Source organism: Canis lupus, chromosome 2, assembly GCF_011100685.1.
Source record: "Canis lupus familiaris isolate Mischka breed German Shepherd chromosome 2, alternate assembly UU_Cfam_GSD_1.0, whole genome shotgun sequence".
NCBI classification, from domain to species: Eukaryota; Metazoa; Chordata; class Mammalia; order Carnivora; family Canidae; genus Canis; species Canis lupus.
In genome coordinates, this window is record NC_049223.1 from 59,551,460 (window position 1) to 59,568,543 (window position 17,084).

At 47.4% G+C, this 17,084-nt stretch overlaps 1 protein-coding gene across 1 annotated transcript in view; it reads left to right on the plus strand.

Moving 5' to 3' along the window:
• The first annotated feature begins 380 nt into the window (after nucleotides 1-380).
• CES1 (carboxylesterase 1) overlaps nucleotides 381-17,084 on the plus strand; it is a 29,245-nt gene continuing 12,541 nt past the window's right edge. The window contains 7 exon segments of the mRNA NM_001003085.1: nucleotides 381-436; nucleotides 4,635-4,839; nucleotides 8,197-8,341; nucleotides 10,193-10,326; nucleotides 12,547-12,700; nucleotides 14,386-14,490; nucleotides 15,476-15,580. Coding sequence (NP_001003085.1) covers nucleotides 385-436; nucleotides 4,635-4,839; nucleotides 8,197-8,341; nucleotides 10,193-10,326; nucleotides 12,547-12,700; nucleotides 14,386-14,490; nucleotides 15,476-15,580 — 900 coding nt within the window. The 5' untranslated portion in view covers nucleotides 381-384.

Genomic DNA, 17,084 nt, shown 5'->3' on the forward strand with positions numbered 1-17,084 from the left:
ACGTTTGTCCTGAGTTCCCCTGCTGAGCAGCTACGGGACTGGCAATTGCTCTAGAAGTTTTCAAGCTTGTTCTGAGAACCTTGGACCAAAGCCTCTCCCTCTCTAAAAGCACCTGTCTGCTCCTGCCTGCCTTGGGAAATTCACAGTGCCCTAAGGTTAGAGTCCTGCAAGGGAGAAACCCTTATGTAACAGGCTGCTGGACAGGTCTGTGGCTATCTGTAATCAGAGACTCAGGCCTGTTTGGATGAAAGAGGGTAAACTCTGCGTGGGCGTGTCCTAGAGGCCCTGCAGCGGTCCAGAGCAGCAGGGCAGAGGGGTGGGACCTGCACTGACTCTTTAAGTGATGTGGGCTGCTTGACGCCTTGGAGCTGCAATCTCACCACGATGTGGCTCTTCGATCTGGTCCTGACCTCCCTCGCCACTTCCATGGCTTGGGGTAAGTCTTCCTGAAATAAATAAATAGCAGGGCACATTTGTAAATACTTGTTGGGGCACAAGGTGGGGGAAAGGCTGGGAGGGGAAGGGTAATGGCAGGTCTGGTTCTGCAGCAGCCCGTGCCCTTTGGACTTCACCCATCCCATGCAGGAGGGCAAAGAGCTAATCTCATGCCTCCCGGATGAGGGGTTCCAGAGGGCTCGGTGTATTTTCTTCTTAATTATTCATCTGTGTATGGCTAGATCATGGACAGTGGCCTAGGAGAATATTAATAGTAGTATCCCAGGCTTTCTGCAAGTTGCATCAGGTCACTCTACCTTTAGGGAAGACCTACATTAGCATACTAATGGAAAAACGAAAATCTTCCTTGGATTTCTTTGGGCTACGATAACAAGTACTAATGTAAGTCTTTCCTAAAAGTGAAGTGGCTTCATGCAACATGCAGAAAGACTAGGATAGATAGTCTTTGCTTTGTGCCATTTCAGCTTAGGAAATGTTTCATAGGAATGCTCAACCTGCAGACGGCAGGCAGAGGACCTGTGTGGACTGAGTGGATCTAGAGTGTGTAGGTTTGAATCGCAGCTCAGCACTTACTAGCTGGCTGTCCTCAGGCACCAAGTGTTACTTTTCTGTGTCTTGGCCCCCCAACCCCCAACACGGGAATGATGGCAGTAGCTATGTCATTGGGCTGCTGTGAGGATAAAAAGGTTGTTTCTAAAGAGTGCCTGGTATGGAGAGTACAAACAAAAGATTCATAAATAAAGGAGTTGTGTTTTTTAAGGTTTTATTTGTTTATTCATGAGAGAGAGAGAGAGAGAAAGAGAGGGAGGAGAGAGGCAGAGACACAGGCAGAGGAAGAAGGAGGCTCCATGCTGGGAACCCGACGTAGGACTGAATCCCAGGTCTCCAGGATCATGCCCTGGGCTGAAGGCGGCGCTAAACCATTGAACCACCCAGGCTGCCCAAGGAGTTGTTTTAAAGTGTAGTGCAGTAGTAGAAAACTTGAAGTATGACAAGCCCAACAGATCAGGAGCCAGCTGCCATAACTTGCCAGGAGGAGGAGGCATGCCCACCACCATCTTGCACCCTGACGTGCAAGATCAGGGTGGGTCAGAGGGAAGAGGAGAAGGGAGGAGGAATTTTGTTGAAGAGCCCTTATCATGGTTGCCAGGGGAAGGAAGAGGTGAGACAGGATAAGCAGGTCAGGTTTAGAATTGGCAAACTAACCAATTTCAGTGAGTTCTCAGGCACAGAGGCTGCCCATCGTTGCCAGGTACCTGGCCTTGGAGCGATGAGGGCAGGATGGTAGTGGCTTGGGGTATCCGAGGAAGATTTTTAAAGAAGGTGATTGGGGTACCGGCTCTGCTTGCTGGAAAGGAGGTTGATTTCTTTCACTAGGGTTGGCTAACTCTGAGAGGGGCTGTCAGCAAGGCTCTAGATGTCAAGCATCAGCATCCACAAACTAAGACACATAATTACTACAAGAGTGTAAGGACCTCAGAATGCTTCTATGCCAGTTTATAGGCAGGGGAACAGACTCAGAGAGGGAAATGTCTTTGCCTAAGGTCTGCTGGAAAATCATGCTCTGGAATCTGTCTGTGGCACATGAATGGAGAGCCAGGGCTATGAGCATCAGAACCGTGGGGACCCAAGCCCCATCTGCACTTGACCTACATTCTAATAGTAACACTATCAGAAACCTGGTACTGAACTCAAGGACAGAGCAAGAACCGAATTAGGAGTGGCTTGTTTCCTTACTGCTGCTTACCTCCCGGCAAGGCCATCCCATTTCCAGCTTTAGAAAGCCCATATGGGTTATATCTCCATTTCCTGCCTTCTTATCAAATGGGCATGTTGTGAAGGTGAATTTAATTGAACCAGAATGTACATCTGGCACTTAGAAGGTGCTCAGCCTATAAATCTTACAAGTATACTTATGCAATATACTGTAAATCTTAATGTGTACTTATGTAACACAACATGTTTGCTAACTGCTCCTCTTGCCATAACTGTTATACCTCTTACTTCCATCCACCCACTTCCTCAGCGTTGCCCGTTGGGCTTCTGTCCACTTTGTCTCTCTTGCAGGTTACCAATGGATATTCTTCTGTAAAACCTAATCTGGATTACCCTTTCATGCTCTGCCCACACTCTTTGAGGGAGAGGGTGACCTTTAGTCTGTGTCTAAAAGGGAGTGACTAGAAGGATACCATGCTATAAATCATTCCAGATGAGGGAACTTACACATGGAGGCTGTTGAGGGGCCAAGATCAAGAGTCTGAGTGGCCACTTGCACATGCAAGTTGAGGCAGATCACAACAGGTGGAACCAGGACTGGGGTGGGAGTGGCAGGGAGACAGGGGCAGCTCAGTGGGGAAGAGTTGCCTGCCCCACAAGGATGGAAGAGGTAGGAATCTGACCCCAGGTCTCTCTCCCCTTTGGACAACCCTGCTCATAGCCACCAGGAGAATCCCCTGCCAGATGATGGGTGTCACTCTCTCATATTCCAGAACTGTTCATTGCTGCTCATTTACCCACTAAAGCCCCAAACCTTAGCCTGGTACTGAGGCCTCCCAGGCCTGATCCTTTCTCACATCCCCATGGACTCCCTCTGGCTTGAATGGGCCCTGTGTTCTTCCTTGGGCCAGCCTTGCATTTTGCCCTCAGAGCCTAGCCTCTGCTCTGCTTTGCACCTTTATCCCTCTCTCTCTCTCTCTCTCTTTTTTTTTTTTTTACTTTTTCTTTTGTTAATTTAAATTCAATTAGCCAACATATAGTGCTTCATTAGTTTCAGATGTACTGTTCAATAATTCATCAGTTGCCTATAACCCCCAGTGCTCATCACATCACATGCCCTCCTTGATGCCCATCACCCAGTTACCCCATCCCCCCACCTCCCCTCCAGCAGACCTCAGCATGTTTCCCAGAGTTAAGAATCTCTCATGGTTTGTCTTCCTCTCTAATTTCTTCCTATTCAGATTCCCTCCTTCCGTTATGGTTCTCTGTACTATTTCTCATATTCCACATATGAGTGAAACCATATGATGATTGTCCTTCTCTGACTGACTTATTTCACTCAGTATAATGCCCTCCAGTTCCATCCACATCGATGTAAATGGTAGGTATTTGTCCTTTCTGATGGCTGAGGAATGTTCCATTGTATACATAGACCACATCTTCTTCATCCATCATCTGTTGATGGACATCGAGGCTCCTTCCACAGTTTGGCTTTTGTGGACATTGCTGCTATGAACATTGGGGTGCAGGTGTCCTGTTGTTTCATACATATATATCTTTGGGGTAAATACCCAGTAGTGCAATTGCTGGGTTATAGGGTAGCTCTATTTTTAACTTCTTGAGGAACTTCCACACTGTTTTCCCATTCCCACCAACAGTGTATGAGGGTTCCCCTTTCTCCACATCCTTGCCAACATTTGATGTTTCCTGTCTTGTTAATTTTAGCCATTCTCACCGGTGTAAAGTGGTATCTCACTGTGGTTTTGATTTGTATTTCCCTGATGGCAAGTGATGTGGAGCATTTTTTCTTGTGTCTGTTGGTCATTTGTAAGTCTTCTTTGGAGAAATGCCTATTCATGTCTTCTGCCCATTTCTTGATTGGATTATTTGTTTATCATCCCCTCTTCTATCTCCTGCTGTTTGGTACAACCTCTCCCACTGCCAGTGGGAGATGCCACCAATTTGAAGGCATCCCTGCCTCTTCTGATCCCTGTGGGACTTTCCTGGTACCTCTCTCAGGTTGCTGGCCCTTTCCTTCCCCCATGTAGGGTCGTGTATGTTTGTGAATCATACTCCATACAAGGGTCAGAGATCCTGAGAGAAGAGACTGCCTTCTGTTCATGCTTTCAGCCAACATGCACCTCAGTGCCCAGGTCCCAATGGATAATTGTTTCCAGAGGCTCCTAGGAGTGGCAACCAAATGGTTTATTCCTCTCAGCAGCTCTTCTTCTTGCATTTCTTTTTTACCTGATGCAGTTCTACCTCCAATTCCAATTTGCTCCCCTAGATCATGCCAAGTAAGGAATGACAGTTAACCTCATCTCTTTACATGGAATAAACTGAGGCCTCAAGGGTTTAGGTGACTAATTCAAGGTCACAAGCTTAAAGCAAGAAGAACCACTTGGAGACCAGGTCAGACCTCTTGCGGCTGATGTGTCCTCTTAACTCTGGATGTCCCACAGGGTACCCGTCCTTGCCACCTGTGGTGGACACTGTGCAAGGCAAAGTCCTGGGCAAGTATGTCAGCTTAGAAGGATTTGCACAGCCTGTGGCCGTCTTCCTGGGAGTCCCTTTTGCCAAGCCTCCTCTTGGACCACTGAGGTTTGCTCCACCACAGGCTGCAGAGCCATGGAACTTCGTGAAGAATACCACCTCATACCCTCCTATGTAAGTTGGCATCTTTCAGTGGGCCTCAACGTGAGGCAGGAAGGAGCCAAGGCAAAGTGCTGAGTGGCTTTGTTCTGAAATCCCCAAGCTGTTGTAAATCTTGAAAAACCTTCCAGAACTCACAGCAGTCTAGAGCTTGTTATTCAACAAAATGTCCTCCTTATTGAGCACATTCTAGGTTTCCTAGGATCCATGATTGAGCAGAAAAGTATCCCTACCTTCATGGAGCTTGCATTCCAGCGGGGGTGGGGGAGGATAGATGACCAACAAAAAAACCCACAAATCAATGAATAAATTATGCAATATGTGCCTTGGGGACAAAAAAGAAATCAAGCAAGTGAGGAAGATCAGATTAATGATTCTGTTTATTCTCCTGCCTAGAACTTTGCCAAAGCTGGGGAACAGGGGTGGAGTAGGCGTGTGTGGGTGGAGAATGCTTTGGGGAGTTGATCCGTAAAGTTCTCAACTCCCAAGTGTGTCTAAGTACCTAATCATGGAGCAGAGCAAAGGTTGGTGTGTCCCAATTACCATGACCAGACTAGGCAAAGATGCCCACAGATGCCTCCCCTGGCACCTCAGATGCCTCCATGTATCCATTCCGACCTTATTCACCTCAGCAAGGGCATTCTGGAAATTTCCCAGGTCCTGCTCTTTGCTGCCTTCCTTTCTTCTCTTCTTCCTCCCTCCCTCCCTTCCTTTCTTTTGTTTTAAAAAATAATATTTGCTCTTTTTATTTCCTGATTGCCATTGTAATACCTACCTATTACAGAAAAGGAAGTACAGGTCAGTAAAAGTAAGAAAATGAAAATCACATACAATTCCTCCACCCAGAGAGAGAACCGCTAATCATATTTTAGGTTCTGTTCTTCCAGTCTTTTATCTGTGGCATATTTTCTCCCTTAAAAATAGAATCCGTAAGATTCTGCACTCAATTCCAATGTGTGGGTTTTTCCCCACACACCAAGAAATAATTATTCAACACCAGCTGCTTCTCCTATAATTCAACTAATTCTTACACTGTTCTGCCTGGAGATAGTGTCAGATCCCACAGGTCAAGGACTCACCCACAAGACTGTTCTCTGCTTTTGATATCAATCACGAGTCCAAGTTGCCATCTTGTGACCTTGGCTATAAATCATAAGCTCCTATGACTCCCTCCTTGGGTTCCATCAGTTGGCAAGAGTGGTCACAGAATTCAGGAAACTGGTTAATTCACTACATTACCAGTTCATTACAAAGGTTATCAGGGGATATGAATCAATAGCCAGATGAAGAGATCCATGGCAGGGAGGTCCTGAATAAAGAAGCTACTGTCCTTCTAGAGTTGGGGGTCCAGTGTAGTGGCTGTGGAAGCTTTATTTGGTTCACCAACTTGGAAGCTCTTTGAACTCTGTCCTGTGTGTTTTTTTAAGGAGGCTTTGTTATGTAGCCATGACTGATGAAACCAGTGGCCATTGGCCACCATTCAACCTCCAGCCCCACCCCTGCTCCCCAGAGGTCAGGGAGAAAGAACTGCCAAGTCCAACCCTCTAATCACTGGGTAGTTCATCTGGCAACCAGCCCCTAGTCTTAACAGTGATCAGAAGTCCCCTTATTAACATAATAAAGATATCTTTATTGTTTCCTTCACAAAGGAAACACTAAGGGTTTTAGGGAGCCTGTGCCCAAAATGGGTTGGAAGCAAGATATACATTTATTGTAAATCACAATATTGCATCACATGATACAGATAGTTTGGATGCCTATTTTGCTCATTTACAAATATATTAGGAACATCCTTCTATGTCATTAAATACTGTAGCTGAACTTGTAATAGCTGAATTACAGTGGGTCTTGGATCATAATCTTGGTCTCTTGTTTGGGATCATTAAATTGTTCTTGATGTTTTTGATAGTATAAGTAGCACTCTAATGAATATCCCGCAGCTAAATCTTCATGCACACTCATGAATATTTTCGGATAAGTTTGAAGAAATGACATTTCTGAGTAAAAGAGTATGCACCTTCTGTTTACATTTCCTTCCAGAAACGTTCCAGCAACACTCCTTCCATTGATATATGAAAACCTCCACTTGCCAGACCTTTGGCAATGCTTGGGGTTATTTGAAAAAAAATGCCTTTTGGCTATTGGATAGGCAAAACAATAGTAATTATTATTTTCATTATAATTATATATAACTTTCCTATTTGTTCTGCATTTATTTGAACACTAGTGACCTTGAACTCTTTTTCCCTTTTTTGACATTTGATTTTCTTTTTTTATGAATGTTTGGCTCCTTGCTCTGGTGATCAGGGGAAAGGTCCCTTAGGATGAAAATTAAGAAGTCATTTTTGGGGGCTCTGATTTTGCCACTTGGCAGCAGAGTGATTCAGTGGCCTCATTGAACACAATGGGGCCAGTGATATCCACATTCTGGTACCTTGAGATCTGGAAATGTTCTTTAGAATGTCCTTAGAAATATCATGTACTACATAGTACAGATCTTTCTGACTGTGTGACCTTGGGTATGTCCTCTAAACTCTCTGTGCCTCAGTGTCCTCAACTGTAAAATGGGGAAAATAATAGACTCTGTGTTAGGGGGCTTGCCATGGGAGGATTAAGTGAGTTAGTATATAAAGAGCACTTACAGCACTTACAGCACCTGACATGCTGGGAGGGTCATAAATCTTACCAGTTTTAATCTGTGCTGGATCTTTAAGATCCCTTATCAAGGAAACGAATAGTGCTTGCCTGGGATGGATAGATTTTTAGCATGTCAGTACTCAGGACTTCAAGATCCTTCTGGAAATCACTTCCCTCACATAGACCTGGCAGGCTGAAGCCAAAGCAGGCAACAAATTCGCCCAAGGTCAGCCAGACGATTTGCAAGTGAGGCAGGACTAGAACACAGTTCTCCTGAGATTGCCCCATATGTATTTCATCCCTGACCTGCTGTGGGTCCTAAAGGTCTGCCATTTGAGTGACTTCTCAGGGATTACAAAAGGCTGCCATGGACTAGAACATGCTTACCTGGTGGAAGACCTGTTTACCTGGAACCCAGCTGGGATGCATCTGGGTGTATAGGAAATGGTCCACTCCCAGGTGGTCGGTGTGGGGACAGCCTCCTGTCCTTGACCCAGGTTATCTCAAAGACTCTAGGAAGGGGCCAGGTACTAAGCCTTCTTACTACACACAGTCCCAGGATACTTGAGTGAGCCTCAGGGGCCTCCACCCCCACCCCCCACCCGGGAAGCCTCCTCACCATCCCAGCGTCTCCAGCCTGGTAGGAAAAACTCTATTTAGTAGCCTCAACCTGCCAGGAGACATCTTGCTCAGCTCTGAGTGCAGCTCAGAACTTCCTTGCCCTCCCCTGCCCAGGTGCTCCCAGGACGCAGTGGGAAGTCAGGTGCTCTCAGAACTCTTTACCAACAGAAAGGACAACATTCCTCTCAAGTTTTCTGAAGACTGCCTTTACCTCAATATTTACACTCCCGCTGACTTGACAAAGAACAGCAGGCTGCCGGTAAGCAGAAGGTTCCAGTCTTCTGGTGTCGACTGTAAGAGGGGGAAGGCAGCTTGGGTGGGAGCTGTTCTGGGGACCCCAGGGCTTCCTAACCCACCACAGCCAGACCTCGTGACCACAAGAAATGCAAGCTTTCCGTACCTCAGTTTCCCCTAGTGGCAGACGTAGGGGCTCTGGAGGGAAGTAGCTATACTTCTGCCATGCGTACTGTAGCTTTTCCAAATTGTTTTTTTTTTTTTTTTGCTGATAGAAGGACCAGAATGATTACTCTCAGAGATAAGCCAATCTTTCCTGTACAGGTAGAAGGCCTGAGGCCCAGAAAGGCAGGGACGGGGGTGTTGAGATCAAACGGTGGGATGGGCAGGACCAGAGCATAGGCCTTCTGAATTCACACCAGTGCTCTTGGACACAGACTAGGAAGTGAGCCTGTGGGAGCCCTTTCCTCAGCACATTAAGACACTTCTCTAAGAAAGTTCCAGGGTCCCTGAGAGGTGTTGGGCGAAGAACCCGGGCGATCCAGGCAATGCATCCTTTTGCCTCTGGCCAAATATCTGGGATTTTATTGTATTCCTTCCTTAATGGCCTTTGGCACGGCTGATGACACAGTGAGTCAGCATTTCTAGAATAAAGGAGGCCCAGAGATGGGGGCAACTCCAGACCCAGGCTGGGGCTTGGAGGAGATCTGGAAAAGGAGGTGATCCTTGGGGTGGAGAGGTGTGGGGTTGTTAGCACCCAGCCAGCTTCCAGAAGCACACCTGTGGGGAAGGGCACCTGTGAACTTGTGAGCAGAAGTTAGCACTGCACATGCTTGGCTCAATGAGATGGGACCTGGCCCTGCTTCCTTAGAACAGGCTAATCACCTAGGAGTATTCAGTGATGCATATCAGGCTTTGTCTCTGCTGGCAAGTGCGCAGGGCAAGCACTCCTGAAGCATTAGTTAGAGTCAAAGGGAGGATCTTACTCCTATCCTAGCAGCAGGCCCACTGCACCATGGCCAACGGCTGCAGCGTGCTGGGTGGCTCAACAGGTGGGCTCCAGGGCCAGACCATGTGGGTCCAAGTCTGCTTCTGCTATTTATTAGCTATGTGACCTCAGGCAGGTTAAGTGCCTCAGTTTTCTTATCTGTTAAGGGTACAGTATTAGTCCCTCCCTCATGGAATGTACTTGGCACATAGTTTGTGTTACAAACTCTTTCCTGGCTCTTTGAGCTCTTACAATGCCAGAGCCAAGCATGATGAATAGCTCTATCTACCCTCACCCTCAATTCTTACCACTGTCCCCGACATAGAGTAGGTCCTCAGATCACATTAGTCAAATGATTGAAGACTTACTGGAGGAGGTGGATTTTAGGCTGGGCTTTGGATGGGTGGGATTTGGGGATGCAGAGGAGGCAGATGGAAGGCATACTCAAAACAGATCCCGTTGGGGGCCTGAGAGCAGTTTAATTCACCACACAAGACATAACTAAGATGAAGCTGAAGTACAGGGCTCTGGCGGGCAGAGTAAGCCCAAGGGAGGGGTCCGGGCATGAGAGCTATGACAGTGTTGGGAACAAGATGACACACCATGACTGTTCCCATGACGATGCTCTGCGGTGTGAAGAGCCTGGTGGCACCAGGGCTGGGGACACAGGGGTAGCCAGGATGTACTGGGTGGGGTAGTGGCCTGCGCCCCACTTGGGGGTACTGGGGAGAACAGTTGCCTGCTCCAACTTTGCTGGGGACTGGTGCACTTCCGGTAATGACCTCCTTGATTCACTGTCAAGAGGTGGGCAACGAAACCAGACAACCTCCTGAGGTCCTGCCTGGTGCTGCTTCCTCTAACGGGCTCGGTTGCTTCCTTCTTGTCCAGGTGATGGTGTGGATCCACGGAGGGGGTCTGGTGGTGGGCGGGGCATCAACCTATGATGGGCTGGCCCTCTCTGCCCACGAAAACGTGGTGGTGGTGACAATTCAGTACCGCCTGGGCATCTGGGGATTCTTCAGGTAAGATTCTGGACAGCCCTCACTGCACACTGGCCCCCAAAGCAAGGGTACTAGGTGTTCAGCTCTAGCCATGTCAGCCCTCAGAGAGATCTTTGCCAGGGTCCCTAGTAAATTGGGATATATTGGTCCCAAGTCCCTTTGCAATTGGGCTCTACTTACCTTCTCGTCCCCTAGCCACACTGGGCCACTTACTTCTGAGTTTTTCATAGGTGCTGTTCCCTCCAACTGGAATGCCTGTTTTAGATGACAAGCTTCTATTCATTCTGCAAGGCCCCACCCAGATGTCACCCCTCTGAGATACTCCTCTTTTTTCCCCCTTGGGCTGTCCCAGCACATCACACACCTCTGTAGAAGCAGTTAGCTGCAGTACAGCCCTTAGAGGCTTACGTGTCTTACCTGGCAGGAAAGGAAGGAAGGAGCATCCTTGAGGCACAAGCTCAGTGCATCCTTGTGGGTAAAGGAACAGGTGCCTGGAGCTGAAGATTGGCAGAGCACCTGACCCCAGCAGACAACCCTCCTGGGAGGCATGTCAGGCCCACTCATCCCATTTCCTTTTGGGAATTTGGCACACCCATGGGTGAAGGCAAAGAGGCTTCCCCAGCGAGTGTCCTTGGGGCAGGAACCAGTGTTCCCACCGGACACAGGTACCGTGAGCCTCTCCTGAATTCACTGGCCACTGCACCTCCGACCCTGAGATTGGGTGCTGGGTGGGCTGGGGGAGGGGTGGGCTTCTTACCCAGGGGAGGATTATCTCAGGTGAGTCATATCCCCAGGGTATATCACCTTCATTGAGACCCCTCTTCTCTCCCACTTGTGGGCTGTCTCTGCTCCCCATTACAATAACACTGCTACGTTAGCTCTTCCTGCCACTCCTCCTCCCCATCTACCCCCTGCCCACCCTGGTCAGGGTTCAGCTCCAAACATCCTGCTGTATTCTGGCCGAGGTCACTGGTGACCCAACAGCGTTTGGGCCAACCTTGGGGACATCCACATGTGATTCCTCACACATGGTCCTCCAGCCTCTGTGTACATCTCTCTGCCCGTCTCCACTGGTTCCCTGGGTGACTTCAAGAGCCACACTAGGAGCTCCCTTATCAGCCCCTGTGTCTCCTTTGAAACCCAGATGTACCTCGCTAACTACCACCTTGCATCTGTTGCCACCTCAGAAGGGTACCTCACTCCACGGGGACAACTTGACCCTTGACTCCCACTGTTCCTTCCCTGACACTTTCCTACTTTGCCTACAGCACCTCCTCTTGGCTGCTGGCAACACCACACCCCACTTCTACCTGCGTGAGATAGAAAGCTCGTGGTCAGCCTTGACTTCTTTTTTTCTCACTCCTCACATCCAGTCAGGATCAGCGGATCCTCTTGGTTCGACCTTTAAAATATATTCAGAATCCAACCACTCTCACCTCCTCCCTTATGCCCCCTAATCAAAGCCCTCTGTGTCTCTCTCCTAGAGGGTTGTAATAACCACCTACTTTTATAACCTGCTACTTTGATGCTATGTCTGATCCACACAATAGCCAGAGTGATCATTTAAGACATAAATGGAATTTTGTCATTGCCCTGAAATGGCTTCCCACATTATTGACGATGCCATCAAAGCTCTTACCAAGGCCCACAGAGTCTTTTAGCTGCATGTCCTACACTTCTATCCACCAGACCCCAGGGCATTGTACTGCCTGTTCCTTCAGCCTGGAATTTCCTTCTTTGGATATTTTGTAAGGCTCATGTGCCCATTCATTCAATGAATTCATTCATTCATTCATTCATTCATTCATTCATTCATTCTTTTCAAGTGCCACGCTTCCCTCAAAGAGACCTTTCTTGGTCATGTGATCTGAAATAGGACCCCACTGCTCCACCTCTGTCTTTTCCCTTACCCCATTTTATTTTTCCTGGAAGTACTTTCACTACCTGATGTTATTTATCTGTTTGTTTGTGATCTGTAGTGTGGGCTTTGTATAGTCAGAGATTTTGCCTATTTTGTTCTCAGATGTACCCCTAGTCCTTAGAACAGTGTTTTGCACAAAACAGATGTTCAGTAAATAGGTGAGTAAATCTAGAACCCTACAACAGAACAGTGCTACAGGAATGGAAGACAGAAGAAGACTCTTGTGGAAGGCTGGCCTTTTTCTAGAAGGCTCACTGAGAGCCCTCAGCTTCACCTATGCCATGAAATCTGTGTTCGCACCACTGCCCCCATTCTTACAGCACAGGGGATGAACATGGCCGCGGAAACTGGGGTCACTTGGACCAGTTGGCTGCACTTCGCTGGGTTCAGGAGAACATTGCCAACTTTGGAGGGAATCCAGGTTCTGTGACCATCTTCGGAGAGTCGGCGGGAGGTGAAAGCGTGTCCGTTCTTGTAAGTGTTCCCAGCCCTGATATAGCTGCTCCTGGGACCCCTGGGAGCCTTTTGATCAATTAGCACCTTTACATACAAGGCCTGGATTCAGGGCTACCCTTACTCTGCACAGGATCAGTTGGTGGAGGGCTCATGGTGAAACTCTCCTTGGCCCCCAGGAGGCTCAGAGCCCAGGCTAGCATCCTGGGCCTTAAGAATCTCTGGCCACAGCTACAGCAATGATACTCCTCCTCTTACGTGGTAGAGCAGTCTCTCCCTCTCTCTCTCTCTCACCTTCCTACTCATGTTAACATTGGGACTCACTTCACTTCTCCTGGCAAGTAGAGGTGGGTATAGATTCTGAGCAAGAGTTAGACAAAGTGCCACTGTTCAGCCAGAAGCCAGGTCTGCATGTCAGGGGGTGGGAGCACCAACAACAGGTCGGGGCCTCCCACGAGGACAGCCACCTCTGGGACTGAGAGGTGGAGCCAAGCTGGGGGGATCAGGGAGGATGGCACAGCGGTGTAGGCACCTGGAGCTCCTGGGGTCCTGGTGTTGGGGGAGTGGGGATGTGGGGGGGCTACTGAGGGAAGTAGGGATGGGAACCAGATGAGAAAGTGTTAGGAGCCCTAAATACCCTCCAGCTCCCTCACTGTTGAGCAGAGGGTCAGCTATGACTGTATTTTTTGACATATGTATCAGTTTCCTTATTGAATATTCAGAGGGAAATGTTTTTATATTTTATTAAGTGGAGGAAAAGGAAAAGTATAGATGAGTCCAAAGAAGAAAAAAAAAAAAAAAAAAGCATTACCCAGGGAAGCTCACCACAGACATCTTGGGACTTATCTTTCTAGTTCTTTTTCACATATCTAGCCATCTACTGATCTATCATCTGCCTACCTATCTTAAGATTTTTTTTAAAAAAAGAATTTATTTATTCATGAGAGACACAGAAAGAGAGGCAGAGACACAGGCAGAGGGAGAAGCAGGCTCCTTGTGGGGAGGCCGATGCAGGACTTGATCCCCGGACCTGGGATCACACCCTGAGCTAAAGGCAGTTGCTCAACCACTGCGCCACCCAGGTGTCCCCCTCTTAAGATTTTTAAACAAAAACCTTCCTTCACATGCATATTCTATAACAGAAACATTTCCCTAAACATTAAGTACTGTTCCATTAATATCATTTTGTTAGATGTTCCATGGGATTCCATGGTATAGATTTGAATAGCCTTCCACAGTAAAAATGAAAAATCGTTTATTCTCTCAATCTCATAATATTGGAACCTTGAGTTATTTCCAATTATCTTATAAACGTTATGAGCATTCTTGGAAATCATTGTGTGCCTCCATGATCTCTCTTCTTAGAATAAATCCCAAATAATGGAAATGGGGAATCAGAGCTGTGTCTTCAGAGTGTTGCTAGGAGTTACCACACTGTCTTTCAATGCTTCTGATGTTAGAATCAGCGCATGCTGCACAATTCCTGTCCTTCCCTCACTGTCCTGCTGGCTCCCAGCTCAGATTCTCTGGGAGAAGCTGAGCCCCAGTGTCAGCCTGGGAACAGGCCAGGCCAGGCGAAGACCTGTCGTGTTCGCTGAATGCCAGAGTCTTCAGGGGAACGGGTGGCGCAGAGCTAAGGATGAAGTAGCTCTTGAAGATCCCCTCCTCATGAGCATAAACTCTCTTCCGATCCACTCTCCTGCCAGGTGCTATCTCCTCTGGCCAAGAACCTCTTCCATCGGGCCATCTCTGAGAGTGGTGTGGCCCTCACTGCTGCCTTGGTTAAGAAAGACATGAAGGACACAGCTCAGGTAGGTCTCATGCTGGACCACCTCCACACCCTTTGCCCTGCTCTCCTGGAATCTTCAGATGCCTTTCTGGCCAAGGGATCTGCCTGGCATCCTCTAGGAATCACAGACGTCAGAACAGTTGTGTGGAAGGGCAAGGAGACACCTCAGCCAGCCTCCCAGTTTTACCACTGAGCAACCTGGGCAGACAGTGGAAGCAGCTTGCCAAGGTCACTGAGTGATCAGGGCAGAGCTGGGAACTCAAACACAGGACTCTGGGCTGCCAGCGCAGCACGCTGTCCGCTGAGCACTCTTCCCAAAGTGTGCCAGGGCGGGTGCCAGGCCGCACAGTAGGCAGTGGACCGCCACTGGGTCTTGTCTCTCTCAGGATCTGAGTTCTGATGAACCCATTTGCAGCACGTGAGCCTGGAGTGGCTCTTCCTTAAGTGCCTCGGGGTTGGGGTGGGTTCCTGGGGAACTCATTCATTTATTCATCACATAATTTTGATACAGTCAGACATCAGGCAGCCTCATGAAGTTCGCATTCTATCAGAGAAGACAGATTAGTGATTGTGTAATCACACAGATGATAAAATTTCAACTGACAAGAGCAGTAAGCAGAGGTATCTGGTGTCATAATGCAATCCAAAAGGAGCCCCTCATCTACCGTGCAGGGTGAGGTTATCATGAACGGCTTCCTGAAAAGAAATTTGAATCCGGGCAGTGTGATTCTGGATTCCACGCCCTTAAGCCCCACTCTGTGTTCCTCCCTTTAGACGCTCCGTTCTGAGATCCTTCTGCCCATTTTAACAGACATAAGGTAACAGAGACAGAGCTTGTTTAATTGGCATGAGTGGGACTCAGAACTGTCACCTGCTGGTCTAGAGTATTTTCCGCTCCCCCCCTCCCCCGCAGCCTTTGGAAATGAAGGTTGGGGAAGAACACCTTTTTATTGATTGAGGGAAGGGACATGGCTCTTGAGATCTGCCGTTGCTTGTGATCTCTGCAGCAAATTGCTGTCTTTGCTGGGTGTAAAAGCACCACGTCGGCTGTCCTTGTTCATTGCCTGCGCCAGAAGACGGAAGATGAGCTCTTGGAGGTTTCACTGAAGTTGGTAGGTGTATTCATTCGAATGACACACAAGCCCCCCACCCAGATTGTCTTCAGTATTTCAACTTTCCCCTTGCCTCTGCCCTGCAAAAACTACCTGGGACAGTGTCTGGCCACCAGGGAACAGTATCAGCTTCTGGATCTGAATGGGAATTTCTTTTTTTCTTTGTTATTACGAAGTATCTCAAACACTTGCAAAGTCGAAAAACAATATAATGAACAAATGGTAAAATAATCTCTCACCTCAATCAAAACTTACTATTTTTCCATTCTTGTTTCTAAATGTATTTTTAAGAAATTAAGTATCACATATTCCCAGAGGTAACTACTGTTCTGAATTTTGAGGATGGGATATTAAGAACAAAGAGTTTAAGAAAGGTTGTCACAATGTATCTTGCTTAATTTAGAAACTACCTCAATTATAACCCAGGGGAGGCTCAGTTTTCTAACTTTTTTGAGACTCTGCCTCAATTGTGCTTTTGTGTATGGATAACCATACATCCACCCACCCATCCATCTATCCTTCCATCCAACCACCATTCATCCATCAATCTATTCATCATCTTAATATCCATCTATTCATCTACCAGTCTATCCAATTCATCAATATTCTTTCATCCATTTAATATCAATCCATCCATAACTTTCATTCATTTCAATCATCTATGTCTCATCCAACCACCATACAGCTTCACTCCATCATTCAACCATCCAGAATCAATGACCCATCCATCACCTAGTCTGCTAGTTATTATTCATTTATCTACCAATCCATCCAGTTCATTTACATTCTGTTTATTGACTAGCTCCATCCATCATCTAGCCATTCCTCCATCCATCTGCCTATCTATCCATCTGTCCATCCCTCCATCCATCCATTTTAGGTGAATGGTGATAACTGGGTGGGTGATGCAGACATTAATCAGATATAGTCTCTGCTGACAAGGAGCTATCCAAGGAGAAAGACATTCATATACTTCATGGGTTAAGGGTGATGGAAGTATAGAGGGAGGAAATGCTCATAATAGTCAGCAAGGATGCTTCACAGAGGAGGTGACATTTGAGGACTGGATGGATGGCTATGACAGTGTGTCATCATGAGGACATGCAGAGAATACAGCAGGAAGGCACAATAAGATGGGACACCTGGGTGGCTCAGCAATTGAGCATCTGCCTTTGGCTCAGGTCATGATCCTGGGGTCCCGGGATTGAGTCTTACATTGGGCTCCCTGTGAGGAACCTGTTTCTCCCTCTGCCTGTGTCTCTGCCTCTCTCTCTCTGTGTCTCTCATGAATAAATAAATAAATCTTTTTTTAAAGGAAGGCACAATAGGAACTATTCCCACTGTGGGGGAATATTCTTTATTCAAAGAATAAAAACACAACCGTCTCTGATTCCTGGGAAGAAGCAGGCTTATTTTAGCAATTCTCCATTGGCTTCAGAGGACCCAGCTTATAAGGGAGAGTTGGCAAGTTAGAAAAAAAACCCCAGAGAACATAAGAGCCCAT